We start from the raw sequence: 20963 nt of genomic DNA on the forward strand, positions 1-20963 counted from the left end.
CTTTGCAAGGGTACATAGATGTGGAGTATTTGTTAGACCTGGCATCTTTGGCGTGGTTTCCCCTGTCTTTTTGGCCTCTACCACCTGTATATTTGATGCTGTGATGGATTTCGTTTTTGCTGGTTTAGATGCTTTGGACACTCTGCCTCTGTTGATCAGTGTCAGAGTGTAAGTGATCCCTGTGTAAATTGTTATTATGATTGGATATACATGATTGGTACATTTGTATCACCAAGAAGTCCCTAGTAAAGCGCACTGGGTGTGCCAGGGCTGGTGATACAATGCGACTAGTGGGCCTGCAGCACTGATTGTGCCGCCCTCATGAGTAGCCCCAAAATGGTGTCTCAATCCTGCCACGGCAGAGCCTGTGTGCAGTCTGTGAACTGCCATGTCCTCCTGGTCAGTGTCCCCACTGACCAGGTCTAACCCTTCTCTTTTTGTGCACATTGGTCACCCCAATGGAAGGCCCAGGGTACCCCCCTGGGCAGGGTGCAGTGTATGTGAAAGGAAGGGCATGTACTGGTGCAGGTGACATGCTCTGGTAGTGAATTACAGCCATTTTCGTTTTTCACTGCAGCAAGGCTATCTTGCTCCATGGGCTATCATGGAGGATGCTGGCTACAGTGGCTACCAGCATATCTTCCCATAGGAACAAGATAGGACATAAAAGTCTAGTATCCCTGAACTCAGAATTTAATAACACACCTTTTAGGAAAGGTTGTTTTTAAATCCTGTGTTTGAGAACAGCACTTTTAGAAAGTTGCTGTTCTCTTGTCTGCCCTTTCTGTGTACCTTGGCCTGTTTGTGTATTGACTGTCTGGTTTGAGAGTGACAGGGGCTGGGGATATTCCAGGAGGCTGGCTGAGTCAGCCCTAGGCTGAATGACTGCATTTGCAACTTGAGTGGTGGGAGGAGATAGCACCTCGGCCTTGTTAGACCTGACATCTTTTGGCGTGATTACCCCCATCTTTTTGCCTCTGCCTCCTGTATTTTTCGATGCTGTGCTGGATTCATTTTTGCTGGTTTAGATGCTTTGGACACTCTGCTGCTGCTGATCAGTGCCAGAGTGTAAGTGCTCCCTATATAAAGTGTTATTCTGATTGGATATACATGTTTGGCATATTTGTATCACCATGAAGTCCCTCGTAAAGTGCACTGGGTGTGCCAGGGCTGGTGATGACAAATGCTACTAGTGGGCCTGCAGCACTGATTGTGCCACCCACAGGAGTAGCCCTAAAATGGTGTCTCGGGCCTGCCACTGCAGCGCCTACGGGCAGTTTAGAACTGCCATGTCCTCCTGGTCCGCGTCCCCGCTGACCAGGCCGAACCCTTCCCTTTTCGTGCACATCAGTCACCCCTATGGAAGGCCCAAGGTACCCCCCTGGGCAGGGTGCCGTGTATGTGAGAGGTAGAGCATGTACTGGTGCAGGTGCCATGCTCTGGTAGTGAATTACAACCATTTTCGTCTTTCACTATTGTAAGGCTATCTTGCTCCATAGGTTAACGTGGGGGATGCTGGCTACAGTGGTTAACGGCATTTCTTCCCATAGGAACAAGATAGGACATAAGTATCTAGTATCCCTGAACTCAGAATTTAATAACGCATCTTTTAGGAAAGGTGGTTTTTAGATCCTGTGTTTGAGGACAGCACTTTTAGAAAGTTGCTGTTCTCTTGTCTGACCCTTCTGTGTGCCTGAGACTGTTTGTGTATTGACTGTCTGGTTTGTGAGTGACAGGAGTGGGGGAATGCCCCAGAGGCTGGATGAGTCAGCGCTAGGCTGAGTGGAGCAGTTGCTACCTGAGTGGTGGGAGGAGTTAGCACCTGGGCTGAATAGGGCTGTGCCTGCCTGCCACAAGGCTGGCTCCACCTCCTGCTGGGCGGCTGAGGACTCTGCCCCTCACTCTGAAAGGAAAGATGCAGCCAGCACATCAAGGTGCTCAGGATCCACCCAGAACTGGTTCAGACCGGGCTCAGGGCCCACATGCACAGAAAGAACAAAGACTTTAGGGGTATAAGTACAGGACCCCTGACAACAGAAAATTAGATCATCCTGGAAATCAAGAAGGAACCTCTGCCAAGGAGAAAGCTGACTCTGAAGAAGGAAGACTGTCCTGCTGTTGCTCTGCTGGACTGACCTGCTGTTGCTTTGCTGCCAAGGAGAGGGGAAGGAGTTTGCTGTGAGCTGTGTCCCCTGTCTTGTAAGGAATCTCCAAGGGCCCGAGAAGAGCTGGCTCCCTGTTTCCGAAGTCCCAGGAACAAAAGGACTTCACCCCCAGTCTCCCTGAACTCTGCTGAGAGAGTTCTGTCCTTCGTAGAGTGCTTGATCCAGTTGTGGGGCCTCTAGAAGTCGAACCTGAGATGGGAAGCTTGAGACTAAGCTGAGAAACTTGTGAAGCTGAAAAGTGTCGCATCGCTCGCTGGCGGAGCGCAGCCCCGACAGTGCGAGAAGTTTCCCGCCGCTACGAGGGTCGAGATCGGCGCAGCACCTGACATCGCTGCCGAGGCCGCCGCACCCTTCGCTTGCGAGACGCACCAGGCCGGTGCAGGGGAATCGAACATCGCTGCGAGTGTCGTCGCAGAGCCTGTCGCTGGGTGAGATCACCGCGCCGCTTGCTTGCGGACCGCATCATGTCGCTGCGAACATCGTCGCAGAAAGCATCACATCGAGGAGCTGCGAGAGAGAGGGTCACCGCTGGACTGCGCATCGTCGCCCCGGAGACCGTCGCAACCCCTACGAGATCATCGCATCGTGCCTTTGCGAGAACAGACTTCCCACGGAACCTACGCACCGGAATCTACGCAAGCTGCCTTCCTCCCCTTACAGACCGGATTCGTCGCCGCACGCCCGCTGCTGCAGCGGGGCTGTCGCATCGCCTCCCCAGGGTCTCAGGAGTAACGCATCGCTTGTTTCCACCGCACCAGCTTCCTGCTTGTGGAACTTTGTTGCATCTAAAAGGTACTGTGAGTCAACGTGGCGCAACTGTGAACTTTTCACGCATCTGTGGATTATTTGATCGTAACTTAAAGAACTCTGATTACAACCTGAAGAACTCATTTGAAACCGTAAACTTGCATTGTGTATGTTGGATTTTTGCCGTTTTGGTCTTGTGTAGTTTAGAATAAATATCTTTATTTTCCTAAACTGTTGTAGAATCAGTTTGTGGTGTTTTCACTGTGTTACTGTGAGTGTTGATACAAATACTTAACGCATTGCCTCTGGTTAGCCTAGACAGCTCCGGCCAAGCTACCTTGAGGGCGAGCAGGGGTTATCTAAGAGGGTTATCTCCTCGTCCTGACTAGAAGCAAGGGTCCCTATTTGGACATTGGTACCTACCTCTGCCAACTAGAGACCCCCAGTTCTAACATTGGTGGTCAGGCGGTGGGATTTGAGCTTGTATTTGTACTTGACCCACAGTAATTGGTGTACATCACTAGTGAGTGCAGACCATTACGCCACCGCATAATACTGGTTTTTGAGTTTTTGCATTCTGTTGTTGAGTAACTCTTCGGAAAGCATCATGTCTCTGAATGGGAAAGCGCCCAGTGAGGAGGCAGAGCTAGATTTGGAATTCTCGATTGAAGATCTGTACTCCTACCCGGTAAAGCATCTTAGGTACTTCTGCCAGCAGTTTGAGTTCCCCACAAAGAGCGCCTACAGGAAGGAGGAGCTGCAGAAAATCTTGAAAACCTATTGGGAAGCACAGGAAGGAAATGAGGTTGAGGATGTAGACAGTGCTTTTCAAGGCAAAGACCTGCCAGTGGGCAGAGTAGGCTCAGGGGCTGGCAGCAACCACTCCAGTAGGGGCCTCACCCCGGAAGAGTTACAGGAGAATCAAAGAATAAGAGAATATGACCTGGAGGTCATGAAAATGAAAATGAAGCAATTGGAAGTCGAGAAGGCGGCGGAGGAGAGCAAGAATGCCCGCGCCTTAGAGGAAAAGAAATTGCTTTTGGCTCACGAGTTGAGAATGAGAGAGCTGGATCTGCAAAACAAGGAGGCGGATGCCGGTTCAAATGGTGGCAGCGCACAGCCAGTGCATGGGGGTAAAGTATATATTCCCAAAGACCTGGTACAGAATTACCATAGGAGTGAGGATATTTATGCCTGGTTCACTTCGTATGAGATTGCATTGAAGATGAATGATGTGCCTGACAAATACTGGGGGGCGGGCCTGTGGAAACATTTTGAGGCGTCTGGGAGGAGTGCTCTAGAGCCCTTAGAGTTGACAGGTGCCATGACCTACCCCAATATGAAGGAGGCCTTATGTCTCAGGTATGGCCTTACCCCAGAGCAGTACAGACTGCAGTTTAGAAACTCCAAGAAAAAAGAGTCTGAGACTTGGATGGAGTGTGTGAATGGGTACTCGCATGCACTGGACGGTTGGATGAAGGGCAGTAAAGTAACTGATTTGAAGGGGTTGTTGCATTTAATCAGTTGGGAGCACTTGAGTAGTCTTTGTGTTCCAGAGCTGCGCCAGCATCTTTTAGACAGCAAGCTGACCGACCCCATTGAGCTTGCTAAGGAGGCGGACCGCTGGTCTAGTACCAGGGTCCACAGAGGAATTGTGGGTACCACAGCCAAAGGTGGGCAGGGTCCCCAGCAGAAGAGTGGGGGGGACAAGGGTAACTAAAAGGAGTTCTCGCAAGGGCCCCAAAGTAGTTCCCCGGAAAAGGATTCCCAAACCCCCAAGCCTAAACAGCCATGGCCCTCTAAGGGTAGGTGGGACAAGAGAAATAACCAGGGTCCCCTACCTGCTATCACTGCAACAAGGTGGGCCATATCGCTCCGAAATGTCCCAAGAAGAAGCCCGCACCCACTGGTGCTCCAGCGCTAGCTAGTGTAGCTTTGGGTGGGGATTTGTTTCTAGTGATTGGGGAGAGCTAGCGGTCATGACCCTTGTCTCGCTAGGAGACCGAGAGATGGTCCCGGAAACCTTACTGCCCTCAAACACTAAGAAATATGGGCAGAAGGTGACCATCAATGGGAGGGAGGTTGAAGCACTGAGAGACACCGGAGCCAGTGTGACATCCGTGAGGTGTCAGTGGGTGTCTGACGAGCAAATCATCCCTGGCGTACTCTGCCCTGTAGTGGCCGCTGACAGCTCAGTGCGCCTCTGCAAGTTAGCGAAGGTTTCCTTTGAATGGGGAGGAGTCTCTGGTCTTTTGGAGGTAGTTGTCAGTGATGCCTTGCCTGTGGACTGTCTGTTAGGTAACGACCTGGAGAGTTCTCCATGGAAGGACATAGAACACCGAACTCACTTGGAGATGTTGGGTCTGCCTGCGTGGATCTGCGTGACCACGCGTGCTACGGCAGCCAGTAAGGGTGAATCAGCAGAACTGGAGCCTGAAACAGTGGCCCAGAGACCTGCCAGGAGAGGAAGAGGCAGAGGGCGTGGGAAACCGGCCCCAGCTGTTCCCACGGTCCAGGAGGAAGCAGAACCTGAGGGGGATGCCCTGGAACCTACAGGGGAACAGGTAGCCGAACTGGGAGACCTACCTGAGCTGACCCATTGGCAGCAAGAGGGCGGTCCCTCCAGGGAGGAGTTCTGCCAGGCGCAGAAGGAATGCCCTTCCCTCATTGGTCTGCGGCAACAGGCTGTAGATCAGGCAGCAGGTGGAGCAGTCAAAGATCACTATGTCTACTGGGAAGGTGACCTACTATATAGCGAGCCTAAGTTTGCTGAGCCCGGTGCAGCGTGTGTGCTGGTGGTACCCGAGCGGTTCAGAAACTTCCTAATGGGCCTGGCTCATGACGTGCCTCTCGCAGGACATCTGGGGCAAGACAAGACCCTAAACAGGCTTGTCACCCACTTCCACTGGCCCCAGATGAGGAAGCACGTCGGTTCCTTTTGCAGATCTTGCCAAACCTGTCACGCTAGTGGCAAGACTGGAATGAAGTTGAAGGCCCCCCTTCAACCCTTCCCAGTGGTGAGCACCCCTTTCGAGCGGGTGGGCATAGATACCGTAGGGCCCCTGGACCCCAAGACAGCCTTAGGCAACAGGTTCATCCTGGTCTTGGTGGACCATGCCACCCGGTACCCGGAAGCAGTCCCTCTCAGGACAATCACAGCACCCGTGGTGGGCCGTGCATTGATGGGGATCTTTTCCCGTGTGGGGTTCCCCAGAGAGGTGGTCTCCGACCGGGGTGCCAACTTCATCTCTAGGTACATGAAGTCTCTGTGGGAGGAGTGTGGGGTAACTTATAAGTTCACCACTCCTTACCACCCTCAAGGAAATGGGCTGGTCGAAAGGTTCAACCAGACCCTGAAAGGTATGATTATGGGCCTAGCGGAGCCCATGAGACGTAAGTGGGACGTCTTGTTACCATGCCTTTTGTTCGCCTACAGGGAGGTGCCTCAGAAGTCCTTAGGGTTCAGTCCCTTCGAACTCCTGTATGGCCACCCTGTCAGAGGACCTCTCTCGCTGGTGAAGGAGGGTTGGGAAAAGTCCCGTGGGAAAACCCCCCAGGATGTGTTCAGCTATGTGCTGGCCATCCGCAACCAGACACAACGCTTCAGGAAACTCGCTCAGGCGAACCTGGAAGCAAGCCAGGAAGAAATGAAAAGATGGTACGACCAGAATACCACTCTGGTCGAGTTTCAACCTGGGCAGAAAGTGTGGGTGATGGCGCCAGTGGAGCCTTGCGCGCTCCAAGACAAGTGGTCTGGGCCATACGAGGTGGTGGAAAGGAAGAGTGAGGTAACCTACCTGGTTAACCTGAAGACTCCCAGGCAACCCCTGAGAGTTTTGCACGTGAACCGCCTCAAACCACACTTTGAGAGGTCTGAAGTAACCATGCTCCTGGCTACAGATGCAGGGATGGAAGAGGATAGCGATCCTCTCCCTGACCTCCTGTCAGTTAAGGAGCACGATGGGTCAGTGGATGGTGTGGTCCTCTCGCCCACCCTGACCCCGGAACAGCAGAATGACTGTCGCCAAGTGTTGGGTCAGTTCTCCTCTCTGTTCTCCCTGACCCCAGGAGTCACCAACTGGTGCGTCCATGACGTGGACACTGGAGACAGCCTGCCTGTGAAGCAAAAATTTTACAGGGTAGCTGACAAGGTCAGGGCCAGCATCAAGGAAGAGGTTTCCAAGATGCTGGCGCTAGGGGTGATTGAGCCCTCCAGCAGCCCCTGGGCTAGCCCAGTGGTCTTGGTCCCCAAGAAAGCTGCTACCCCCGGTGGCCCGCCAGAACTCCGGTTTTGCGTGGACTACCGTGGGCTCAATGCAGTCACGAAGACTGACGCACACCCTATCCCCAGAGCTGATGAGCTCGTGGATCGGTTGGGAGCTGCCAAGTACCTCAGTACGTTTGATTTGACTTCGGGGTACTGGCAGATTGCCTTAACTGACGGGGCCAAAGAGAGGTCAGCCTTTTCAACGCCAGAGGGGCACTTCCAGTTCCGTGTCATGCCCTTTGGGTTGAAGAATGCCCCTGCCACGTTCCAGAGACTGGTTAACCAGGTACTGTCCGGGCTGGAGGAATTCAGCGCCGCATACCTGGATGACATTGCGGTGTTCAGCTCCTCGTGGGAAGACCACTTGCAACACCTCTGCGAAGTGTTGAAGGCTCTGCAGAAGGCAGGCCTCACTATCAAGGCCAGTAAGTGCCAGATAGGGCAGGGATCCGTGGTGTATTTGGGACACCAGGTGGGGAGCAGCCAGGTGGCGCCCCTACAGGCAAAGATTGATACCATTCTGGCTTGGGAGCCCCCCAAGACCCAGACAGAGGTGAGAGCCTTTTTAGGACTCACCGGGTATTACAGACGGTTTGTCAAGGGATATGGCACCATTGTCGCCCCCTTGACAGAACTCACTTCCAAGAAGTTGCCCAAAAGAGTTGACTGGACTGACGCCTGCCAAACTGCTTTTGAGGCCCTGAAGACTGCGATGTGCACAGCACCGGTGCTCAAGGCACCTGACTTTTCCAGTGAGTTCATAGTTCAGACGGACGCTTCAGAGCATGGTGTGGGAGCAGTACTCTCACAAGCCACTGAGGAGAATGGAGACCAGCCAGTAGCTTTCATTAGTCGGAGGCTACTCCCCGGAGAACAGAAGTGGAGTGCGATTGAAAGGGCGGCTTTTGCTCTGGTCTGGGCTCTGAAAAAGTTGAGGCCCTACCTGTTTGGGACTCACTTTCGTGTTCAGACCGACCACAGGCCCCTCAGGTGGTTAATGCACATGAGGGGCGAAAATCCAAAACTGTTAAGGTGGTCCATCTCCCTACAGGGAATGGACTTTACGGTGGAACACTGCCCTGGCACAGAACACGCCAACGCTGATGGTCTGTCCAGGTTTTTCCGCCTTATTGAAGTGAACTCCCAAGAGGGTGGGTAGTTCTCCCCACTTTCAGCTGGAGGGGACACGTGTTAGACCTGACATCTTTTGGCGTGATTACCCCCATCTTTTTGCCTCTGCCTCCTGTATTTTTCGATGCTGTGCTGGATTCGTTTTTGCTGGTGTAGATGCTTTGGACACTCTGCCGCTGCTGATCAGTGCCAGAGTGTAAGTGCTCCCTATATAAAGTGTTATTCTGATTGGATATACATGTTTGGCATATTTGTATCACCATGAAGTCCCTCGTAAAATGCTACTAGTGGGCCTGCAGCACTGATTGTGCCACCCACAGGAGTAGCCCTAAAATGGTGTCTCGGGCCTACCACTGCAGCGCCTACGGGCCGTTTATAACTGCCATGTCCTCCTGGTCCGCGTCCCCGCTGACCAGGCCGAACCCTTCCCTTTTCGTGCACATCAGTCACCCCTATGGAAGGCCCAAGGTACCCCCCTGGGCAGGGTGCCGTGTATGTGAGAGGTAGAGCATGTACTGGTGCAGGTGCCATGCTCTGGTAGTGAATTACAACCATTTTCGTCTTTCACTATTGTAAGGCTATCTTGCTCCATAGGTTAACGTGGGGGATGCTGGCTACAGTGGTTAACGGCATTTCTTCCCATAGGAACAAGATAGGACATAAGTATCTAGTATCCCTGAACTCAGAATTTAATAACGCATCTTTTAGGAAAGGTGGTTTTTAGATCCTGTGTTTGAGGACAGCACTTTTAGAAAGTTGCTGTTCTCTTGTCTGACCCTTCTGTGTGCCTGAGACTGTTTGTGTATTGACTGTCTGGTTTGTGAGTGACAGGAGCGGGGGAATGCCCCAGAGGCTGGATGAGTCAGCGCTAGGCTGAGTGGAGCAGTTGCTACCTGAGTGGTGGGAGGAGTTAGCACCTGGGCTGAATAGGGCTGTGCCTGCCTGCCACAAGGCTGGCTCCACCTCCTGCTGGGCGGCTGAGGACTCTGCCCCTCACTCTGAAAGGAAAGATGCATCAAGGTGCTCAGGATCCACCCAGAACTGGTTCAGACCGGGCTCAGGGCCCACATGCACAGAAAGAACAAAGACTTTAGGGGTATAAGTACAGGACCCCTGACAACAGAAAATTAGATCATCCTGGAAATCAAGAAGGAACCTCTGCCAAGGAGAGAGCTGACTCTGAAGAAGGAAGACTGTCCTGCTGTTGCTCTGCTGGACTGACCTGCTGTTGCTTTGCTGCCAAGGAGAGGGGAAGGACTTTGCTGTGAGCTGTGTCCCCTGTCTTGTAAGGAATCTCCAAGGGCCCGAGAAGAGCTGGCTCCCTGTTTCCGAAGTCCCAGGAACAAAAGGACTTCACACCCAGTCTCCCTGAACTCTGCTGAGAGAGTTCTGTCCTTCGTAGAGTGCTTGATCCAGTTGTGGGGCCTCTAGAAGTCGAACCTGAGCTGGGAAGCTTGAGACTAAGCTGAGAAACTTGTGAAGCTGAAAGGTGTCGCATCGTTCGCTGGCGGAGCGCAGCCCCGACAGTGCGAGAAGTTTCCCGCCGCTACGAGGGTCGAGATCGGCGTAGCACCTGACATCGCTGCCAAGGCCGCCGCGCCCTTCGCTTGCGAGACGCACCAGGCCGGTGCAGGGGAATCGAACATCGCTGCGAGCGTCGTCGCAGAGCCTGTCGCTGGGTGAGATCACCGCGCCGCTTGCTTGCGGACCGCATCACGTCGCTGCGAACATCGTCGCAGAAAGCATCACATCGAGGAGCTGCGAGAGAGAGGGTCACCGCTGGACTGCGCATCGTCGCCCCGGAGACCGTCGCAACCCCTACGAGATCATCGCATCGTGCCTTTGCGAGAACAGACTTCCCACGGAATCTACGCACCGGAATCTACGCAAGCTGCCTTCCTCCCCTTACAGACCGGATTCGTCGCCGCACGCCCGCTGCTGCAGCGGGGCTGTCGCATCGCCTCCCCAGGGTCTCAGGAGTAACGCATCGCTTGTTTCCACCGCACCAGCTTCCTGCTTGTGGAACTTTGTTGCATCTAAAAGGTACTATGAGTCAACGTGGCGCAACTGTGAACTTTTCACGCATCTGTGGATTATTTGATCGTAACTTAAAGAACTCTGATTACAACCTGAAGAACTCATTTGAAACCGTAAACTTGCATTGTGTATGTTGGATTTTTGCCGTTTTGGTCTTGTGTAGTTTAGAATAAATATCTTTATTTTCCTAAACTGTTGAAGAATCAGTTTGTGGTGTTTTCACTGTGTTACTGTGAGTGTTGATACAAATACTTAACGCATTGCCTCTGGTTAGCCTAGACTGCTCCGGCCAAGCTACCTTGAGGGCGAGCAGGGGTTATCTAAGAGGGTTATCTCCTCGTCCTGACTAGAAGCAAGGGTCCCTATTTGGACATTGGTACCTACCTCTGCCAACTAGAGACCCCCAGTTCTAACAGGCCTGAATAGGGCTGTGCCTGCCTTCCACAATGCTGACTCCACCTCCTGCTGGGTGGCTGACGACCCTGCCCCTCACTCTGAAAGGAAAGGAGAAGCCAGGAAAACAAAGTGCTCAAGGAACACCCAGAACTGGTCCAGACCGGACTCAGGGCCCACATGCACAAAGAGAAAAAAGATTTTTAGGGGCATAAGTACAGGACCTCTGACTACAGAAAATTAGATCATCCGGGAATCAAGAAGGAACCTCTGCCAAGGAGAAAGCTGAAACTGAAGAAGGAAGATTGTCCAGCTGTTGCTATGCTGGATTGCCCTGCTGTAGCTTTGCTGCCAAGGAGAGGGGAAGGACTTTGCTTTGTGCTGTGTCCCCTTGCTTGAAGGAATCTCCAAGGTCCTGAGAAGAGCTGGCTCCCTGTTTTGAAGTCCCAGGAACAAAAGGACTTCACCCCCAGCTTCCCCTGAGCTCTACTGAGAGAGTTCTGTCCTTCCTGGAGTGCGTGGCCCATTTGCGGTGCCTCTGCAAGTTGTACCTGTGCTGGGAAGCTGGAAATCACACTTTAAAGACTTTTCTACAGAAAAGTTAACGCATCGCTCGCTGAAATTCCTGCTGCTACGAAGGTTGAGATCGTCGCAGCACCTGTTGCCGCTGCCAGAGCCGTCGTATCCTTCGTTTGTGAAAAGCACCAGACCGGTGCGGGAAGATTACCATTGCTGCGAGAGTCGTCGCAGAGCCTGCCGTCGCTGGGTGAGATCGCCACACTGCTTGCTTGCGGACCGCATCACGTCGCTGCAAACATTGTTGCAGAGCCATCGCATCGATAAGCTTCGATAGAGAGACCGCCGCTGGATCGCGCATCATTGCCCCGGAGATCGTCGCAGCACCTAGGAGATCGACGCATCGTACCTTTGCGAGAACAAACTTCCTACGGAACCTGCGCACCGGAATCCATACAATTGGCCTTCCTCCCCATACAGACCGGATTCGTCGCAACACAACCGCTGCTGCAGCTGAGTTGTTGCATCGCCTCCCCAAGGTCTCAAGAGCAATGCATCGCTTGTTTTCCACCGCATCAGCTTCTGCTTTTGGAACTACATTCATCTAAAGGTACTGTTGGCTAAACGTGACGCAACTGTGAACTTTTCACGCAACTGGGGATTATTTTTATCGCAACCTTAAGATTTCTTTTGCAACCATATTCTTGATCTGTGTATGTTGGATTTTTGTCGTTTTGCTCTTGTGTAGTTTAGATTAAATACCTTTATTCTTCTAGAGCTGTTGTGGAGTCAGTTTGTGGTGTTTTCACTGTGTTACTGTGAGTGTTGGTACAAATACTTTACACATTGCCTTCTGATTAGCCTTGACTGCTCGTGCCAAGCTACCTAGAGGGTGAGCAGGGGTTATCTCAGAGGATTTCCTACTTACCCTGACTAGAAGCAAGTGTCCCTATTTGGACAGTGGTACCTACTTCTGCCAGCTAGATACCCCAGTTCTAACAAGTATGATATGGAGTATGGGTGCCTAGCCTTACTCTACGTCAAGGAGGTGGTTTGTAGGCGTTGAGGTGGGAGTATCCAAGCAACACCTATGGAATTTGACACTGCTCCTGATTTACAAAATCACATGCACCTGGCGCAGCACCAAAACCTTACGCCTACCCAGAGCAGGCGGAACAAGGAGATATGCTATCCTTTCTCCTTGTTATTTACTCTTTCCAAGTGTGCTGCATTCTGCAGCACATTAAGAATGAGGAAGACGCCTTCACTGATTGTTTTTGTGCAGGAAGGTGCACAATACTGCCAACAATGCAGAAACCCTTGAATCTCACTGCAAGAGTGCCTGTGTTGGTGCTAGGCACCATATTGTGCACTGGCTGAAAGGACAGGAATGCGCCGTATATCATAAATGTAGCACATCTCTTCCCTTTTCTTTTGACCCAGGGCAGTGCTGCAAAGTGACTTGCTGCACAGCCCTGCATCAAAAACACATAAATAAGGCCTCAAGTAGTACCTGACAGGCTACATTTTTAAAACCACCATCTCTGTGCAATGCTGGTTCTCCGCGGCCCCTCTTGCTTGCACTTTGCCACTCTTGGGCGCTTCTCCAGGCCCCTCCTGCTCCACCTCCGCTTCTCCCTCCTGTGTACTGATGTGGGCTAGTTATGTACAATTGTTCTTATGACATACGTATCAGATGTGTTTCTCCCTCTTACTTTGGGGATTCCCCACCTGCATAGCTTGTAACTTGATGTGCAAGTTTTTCAATAAAGTTTTTGGAAAAAGGAAAAAGAAACTGTTTTAAAACAACTGCCATGACATAGGGCAGAGAAAATGCTTTCCTCAAGAGATGTCGGATTATGCCCATAAAGCCATTTCTCCAGATATGCTGGGGATTAGACGTCCCCCTCATTTTACCCCTCCCTGTCCCAACATTCAGACCCATTGCAACCCTGTAATTGGATTTAACACTTTCACTGGGAGTTGCGTCAGTATCTTCCTGTACAGTACATATCTGTTAACTGTGTTTCAGGCCATAAAGATTGAAGTTCCTTCTATCTCTTTGCATATATGTTTATGATATTCAGGTTCTTCACCTTTCCCTATATCAGCCTGACAATTTACCTTACAGTTGGCTCTGTAATTTGATAATCTTTTCTGTGTTATAATCACAAGTAAAATTCCTGCCATGTCTTCGGTAGCATTATGCTTGTTTAAAGCCACAAGACATAAGTATGTTATTTACACAGATGTTACTGGATCTATTATGGCCTATCTCAAATGTTCTGCGTATACATTTTCTGATCAATGTACAATGGATTCTCATATGGTTTCCTCTAGATGGGACATATTTTGCATGTTCTTTTGCAAGGAAGAGCTAACATGTTTCTATTGTGTTTATGTTCTAGGGATGATTATGCACTTTCTCTTCATGAAAGGCACCCCTCTAAATTGAGGATATTGTACTGTAATGAGCTGATTCAAAATTACTGAAATAAAATATGTTTTATTGATGAAAATTCTGGAATGAGTAGGATAATACATTTGGTAAAAATGAGAAGTGAACGTTAACAAGCAGAACTTTTTTGTGTCTGACAAAAGAGACATCTTTTTGCATAACAAGGTACTATTGCCCCAAAACCTGGCCAACTTCTTTAAAAAGCTTGATTTTCTCAAGTGGAAGAACTATAGAAACGTGATAGTAAGTCATTTTCCACTTTTTAATAAAGGGAAATACAGTCAGTTATATAGCAAGGAAAGCAAACATAGGTCTCATAGCTGAGATCGGACATGTGGGAGCAGCAACAGATTGGTTTTATGAAGATTCTTAGTGTCATAAAGGGTTATGCAGCGCTTCAGAACTCAAGTTCGCTCAGATTTCATTTGTAAATATAGACTGATCATTAGTGAAGTAATGAGTGCTGTATAGCTAGTTGATTTCCCCCCTAGACATCTTATGCCGAGTACCTCACGTCCAGTACAGAAGACGCGACTAGCCTGTGGATGGCAGGTCTGTTACAAACAGCACAAGAGGCACATTCTATTTCTTTCACTCCCACTGTCTTTTTCCCCTGCACCTGTGAAGCTCTGTCCATGGTACTTTGTTGTGAGTTATCAGAAATGACTGCAGAAGTATTAAAGCTTTTAGCAGTAATCAAAGAACAGAGGGGCATATTATCTAGCATGGCGTTAAAACTATTGCTGGTTTAGCGACAGAAAACTGCTGCTAAAGCGGAGATAATGGGCTTGATAATACGCCCTTGAGAATTCGAATAGAAGCCCATGTTCACACCAGAACATGGGCTTCTATTGGAATTCTCCAGGGCATATTATCACGCATATTATCGCCATCATAGCTGCAGTTTTTTGCCGCTAAACCGGCGATAATTTTTAAAGCTGTTCTTGATAATATGCCCCCATGATTGTAGTTAAGAGACGGGATATGGCAAGATTATTAGAGCTAGCAAAGCCCAGTGGGAGGCTGTATCTGGGATGAACTGCTAGCTGCTACTAAATAAAGGGATAAAAAGCGCTTTTGGCATTTGGTAGTGCATAATGGATGTAGACAGCCATTTCACCCTGATTGACCTATAGTTCCTGAAGAGTGGGTTAAAAACTTTTCAACCCTATATGTAGATGATGACACTGATCTAGTTATAACAGTAATTCTATACCAGGGGTGAAACGAGCCGTTGGAGGAAATAATGAGGTATTTTACTGTAAAGGAAACTATTGCTGCATGCAAATCCCAAAAAGTAGGAAGGCACCTGGGTTGGATAGAGTCCCGACGGATTTATTGTGCTGTGAACCAGAGATTAGGAGACCGTATGTACACTCCTTGTCAAATGCTTTATTGGTTGGGGCTCCTGTAAAGGAGCTGTAATAATTCACATATATATATAAAGGGAGCTAGACTAACCCCAGGACATTTTAGTCCCATTAACCTAATTGATAATGTTCAGTAAGTTTACAGCAGGCAGACAGGTTGTGGAAATGGATTTCTATGAGCTAAGCGTTGTCCCATCTTCAGGCAGGATTTGCCCAAAATACTAGTACAATTGATCCGATAATGCGTTTCCTATCCATTAAAAGGGGAGATGTAGACATTGACCTCTTCCAAGAACAAAAGTATGGGAAGTCCTGCAAGGCATAGTGGTCCCTTTAGGTTTATTGTCTTTAATACAAGCTTTGTACTCGGAGAACTATGCAAGGGTGAGGTGGGGACCAGACAGAGAATTGACTGAGGCCATTCATATTAGAAGACAGACAAGGAAGTATCCAGGTCCCCACTGATTTTATTTCATTCATAAATATTGGCATCAATTATCTGTTTGATTGTGAAAATGATTCACCAAAAATGAAGGAACATACAATATCAGGCCTCATCTTAGCAGATGACACCATGCTTCTCTCCCAAACTACAAAGGTCTTTCCAATCTTTTTGTGTGAAATTTTACATATTTTTTAAGGTACATGAGCTAGGGATCAATAGTGATGAATGTGAATACATGTTTTTTTTAGTTACAAAAAAAAACAAAGGGCAAGGTATTGCTTGAGGGAGAGACACTGGACAGAGTGAAGGAATCTGACTACCTGGGGGTGGGAGTAAGTAATTCAACATCTGGCATCCACAGATAGAAAAAAGTGTGCTATTCCTGAAGCAAAGGGCTAAGGGCCATATTATCAAGAAAGGCAGTAACATTATTACCGTGTTAGCGGCAGGAACTGCCGCTAAAGTGGCGATAAGGGGCTTGATAATGTGCCCTTGTGAATTCCCATTGAAGCCCAGGTTTGATGTCCGTCACACCAGAACCCGGGTTTCTATGGGACTTCTCAATATTATCAAACCCCTTATCGCCGTTTTAGCAGCAGTTTCCTGCCGCTAATGTGGAGATAATGTTATCGCCGTTTTTGATAATATGGCCCTGTGTCTTTTCTAAGGTTTGCCAATTGGGCATCCACCTTTGCCATTCCCCCCCCCCTCCCTGATCAAGACATATAAGAGTCAAGCTTGAGAAGCTGTTTTGTATGAGGGGGACTTGTGGGTACCGTGCAAACTTTCTTCTCTTGAAAAGCAGAAAATGGTTTTGTGAAGTCTCTATTGGGACTTCTGACAATCACCCCCCATATGCAAGTGTATTATGAAGTCAGATATGCAATTTTTTAACTCCCTCTAAAGCCATCATTTGTGGTGCAAAATGCTTGGAATAGGTCAATGTGATATTTCATAGTCAATAAGGATTCATCACCACAGGAATGGATGCTTCACCTCACGTTGATTCCAAGACTTACATTTTCACTCAGTCACTTTTTTGATTCTGGTTTTCCTTTTGCAAACCTACAAAAATTATCTGTTGATAGCCGCAGCTTTGAATCCCACAATATAAAAAAAGCTGTGAGCAGGACAAACAATCAAACTGTAGCCTGCTCAGTTGTTCTTTGGTTGAGGACATTTTTGTCTTAGGATATAAAACACTTGTAAGAAGGGAGATGTGATATCCATAAGGTTTGAGATGGAGTACCCATCCACCAAATTTTAAATCATGCCCTTAGTCCAATATTAACTGATACTAAAAAAATCAATAATGATCGCTCCAACAGCTCCCATGTCATCATAGCGTGTGCTTTGGCACAAGGTCTCAAAAAAGGCAGCTGGATCAGACACACACATCACTTTTAACAGTCAGAGTTCTATCTAGCTCGTATCCTACCAATACAGAGCTTATGTAGGTGACCCGACTAACATGGGGTGACAAGCATATTTTGTACAGTTTCTATCACATTTGATTGTTGAGATTTTAAAGGATATGAACTCATGATCTGATGATGTTTTATGAAAAGTGCAGGGATAATTTTTGATGCAATTCTGAATGGAATTATATTCTGGAGTACGTAGATGTATTGACTTGTCTTCTATGTTTTATGAATTTTAGATTGATTACAGATGATACATATAAAAAAATATGGTTGTGGTGATGTTTTCCATGTTTACTTATTGCACAGTTGCACTTTTTTCTAATCAATTCTCTTGCTTTGTAACATGTTCTTGGTTTAGGGTGGCTTGCTTTTTTTTGTCTCAGCAGCCGTGCCCCTTTGGCTTACAGGGGGTCTCTCTCATCTTGTTTTATGATGGTACTCTAGTAGTTTCCCTCCACATACTACTAAATACAATTTAGTGCTGTACATGGAGGTTGTGGTGTATGACTTTTCAAAATATGGCCCACTTCACAAAGAGCTGAATAAAAGGTTTACTCTTGCTGAACTGCCCAATTCCAGGATTGAGAAAGGAAAAAGGTAGGTGTACTCCAAACTAGAAAAAACAGTTGTAATTCACTAAGGTTACACTATCATCTGCTCCAGTAGCACAACAACTTAAATAGGTTCAAATCTACCCTATACAATCCTTGGGTAAGTCATACACCCCCCATGACAAGTCACAGATACTGGAAGGGAATCACATGCAAATCAATGTGGGTAATGAATTACACTGGGTAGATTAATCAAAAAGAGACTAGCTATGGGTTGGGATGGTATGATGTTTACAATGTAAAAATCATGGTGACTCAGGTAAGTTTTGTCGGTCAGGGGTGGCACCCATTGGGTGTCTTTAGAAAGCCCTCACCCACCAACCTAGTTGGTGGCATGCTTCATCATCGGGCCCACCCAGTGACACCTAGCGTGTCCCGGGTATGCTACGACGCCTGAATACAGCGGAGCAGGTATGTCACTGTGTGTGCGGTGAGGGATGTTAAGAAAGTGAGTTTAAAACGGCTTGGCGGGGGTCCCTATACCCGGAGGGTAAAAGACTTTATTAATAGGGCCTCCGTCAGCGGTTAAAAATAAGGCTGTGGGACGTAAGAGGCGAGTTACGACCTCTCACGTCCTTTAGAGTGTCAACATGTTTCAGCCAGTGCCTTATTGATATGCTGGCTTTCTTCAGGACAGTTAAAATGGGTGTGGGTGTGATTAAAACTAGTGGGTGTGTAGTGTGGACTATGTGTCTACACGTCCTAAAGTGTATCTAACTGTGAGAGGGGGGGATTCCCTTCTCAAGATCACGCTAGTTTTAAGTGGTGTCCTCTTCAAGGTAACTTTGAAGTGGCAAAGGGTAGACCAGGATTTCTGGCCGATGCCGGCTGTGGACCTAGTGTGCCTCCTTCGTGGAACTTAAAACTAGCGTGATCTTGAGAAGGGAATCCCCCCCTCTCACAGTTTTAATCACACCCACACCCATTTTAACTGTCCTGAAGAAAGCCAGCATATCAATAAGGCACTGGCTGAAACATGTTGACACTCTAAAGGACGTGAGAGGTCGTAACTCGCCTCTTACGTCCCACAGCCTTATTTTTAACCGCTGACGGAGGCCCTATTAATAAAGTCTTTTACCCTCCGGGTATAGGGTCCCCCGCCAAGCCGTTTTAAACTCACTTTCTTAACATCCCTCACCGCACACACAGTGACATACCTGCTCCGCTGTATTCAGGCGTCGTAGCACACCCGGGACACGCTAGGTGTCACTGGGTGGGCCCGATGATGAAGCATGCCACCAACTAGGTTGGTGGGTGAGGGCTTTCTAAAGACACCCAATGGGTGACACCCCTGACCGACAAAACTTACCTGAGTCACAATGATTTTTACATTGTAAACATCATACCATCCCAACCCATAGCTAGTCTCTTTTTGATTAATCTACATATAAACCGGGGATCTGGACTAGCTATCTGGTCCTCTCTCTCCCTCTTGATACACGCACTAATGAATTACACTACCAGCTAAAAGTCCAATGTCTAAATGCAGCTGAACATAAATAAAAGACAAACACCATTATATCACTGTAGATACAGCAGACAGTCTTTTACACCACAATGCACAAATGCAAATATAAGTACAAAAAGCAAGTAAACAAATTTAACAAATGTTATTTGATTGAATTTAATTAAACAGCATGTACATTTTAACAATGCATACACCAATGCAACATGTTGCACACATAATAAACAAATATTTAAAAAACTGATTAAGGTAAAACATGGGAAAATGGTTATAACTGTAAGCAATGCAGAAACCTACATGAATGTTATCAAAAACATGTAAAAATAATGGATGGGCATATAGAAAAATACTAATATTTAGAAAATTAATGATTTTAAAATACACATGAGTCAGCAAGTAGATTTTCTTTCACTACTTAGGCCTAGTAAGTAAGGCAGAAGTAAAGTAAGTCAGTAGTACCGTGAAATTGAAGAGTATGCTAGGAGTACTAGAAGAGAAAATAACACCACCCCATAGCAAAGCCTTCGGGAATCAGATCCCTAAACTACAGTTTGGGATTTTGAATTCATCACTATTTAAAGTCTTTCTTCTGAACAGTGTTCACCACATGCATTCTCATTTTAGAGACAGTCAAAGGAAGTAGGGAAAGCTCAAAGCACGCTCCCCTGTGAACAGCATTACGTTTAAATAACTTATTCATTGATACACACACATGAATATCAGATATATGTACAGCACTGGGTTGTTTTTAACTAAAGCCTCTAACTAATCAACAGGTTTGGTGAACTCTTGTTACCTCAATGGAAAATAAAAATCACACCTTCATCACAGAATTCATCCTCCTTGGACTTTCAGAAGTTCCAGAACTCCAGATCTTTCTGTTCGTCCTGTTTCTGATGATATACAGCATCACATTGGTGGGAAACTGGGGAATTCTGGTCATTGTTTGGATGTCACCTTCCCTTCATAGTCCCATGTACTTCTTTTTAGCTAACCTGTCATTTGTTGACATCTGCTACTCAACAGCAATCACACCACAGAACTTGAGCCATCTGCTGATGAAAAAGAAAACCATTTCTCTTAAGGCGTGTGCTGCTCAGTTGTTTACTTTTGCTGTTTTTGGGACAACAGAGTGCTTTCTTCTTGCTGTGATGGCCTTTGACCGCTACACTGCCATTTGCCACCCACTGCGATACATGGCAATCATGAACCAGAGGGCTTGCCTTAAGCTTTTGGCCACATCCTATACTGGTGGTTTAGTAACCTCTGCTATCAACGCAGGATGCATCTTTAGACTTTCATTTTGTGGACCCAATGTGATCCAGCATTTCTTCTGTGATGTACTACCACTTTTGAGACTTTCCTGCACTGCAATCTTCTTCAACAATATCCTGCTGTACACATTTTCATCACTCATTACTGTCAGCACTGTTATGGTTATTGTTACCTCATATGTCTCAATTATCTCAGCAGTGCTTAGGATCCGCTCAACAGAAGGGAGGCTTCAGGCTTTCTCTACCTGTGCCTCCCATTTTTCATGTGTACTGCTTTTCTATGGCACAGTCTTTTTTATGTATGTGGGCTCAGTGTCAAGCGCCTCACAAGATCGAGATCGAGTTGTTTCTGTTTTTTACACTACGGTGATCCCTATGTTGAATCCCCTTATCTACAGCTTGAGGAACAGGGATGTAAAAGGTTCCCTTAGACGGATCATGGGGTGTACATACTGAAACAACAGTGCTTCTGTATTCTTCCAAATTGGTGTAAATTGAACAGTTGTCTTTGCAAAATGTCAGTCTCAACTGTATAACAACCTTTTATTGCAGTAATTTGGGGGACCAACATACAGAATAGGTGCAGAATGAAGAAGAGTATACAAAGAAACAAAAAAGCACAAAGGTGAATGAACACATTGAACACGAGAGGGGAAATAA

At 47.8% G+C, this 20963-nt stretch overlaps 1 protein-coding gene across 1 annotated transcript; it reads left to right on the forward strand.

Moving 5' to 3' along the window:
- The first annotated feature begins 19829 nt into the window (after window positions 1–19829).
- On the forward strand, window positions 19830–20759 carry LOC147735079 (olfactory receptor 5AP2-like). Its single transcript, XM_086952604.1, has one exon. It carries the CDS (start codon window positions 19830–19832, stop codon window positions 20757–20759), a length of 930 nt encoding a protein of 309 aa, XP_086808730.1.
- Window positions 20760–20963: the final 204 nt, after the last annotated feature.

This window comes from Lissotriton vulgaris, chromosome 1_2 (genome assembly GCF_964263255.1).
Source record: "Lissotriton vulgaris chromosome 1_2, aLisVul1.2, whole genome shotgun sequence".
Classification (NCBI taxonomy): domain Eukaryota; kingdom Metazoa; phylum Chordata; class Amphibia; order Caudata; family Salamandridae; genus Lissotriton; species Lissotriton vulgaris.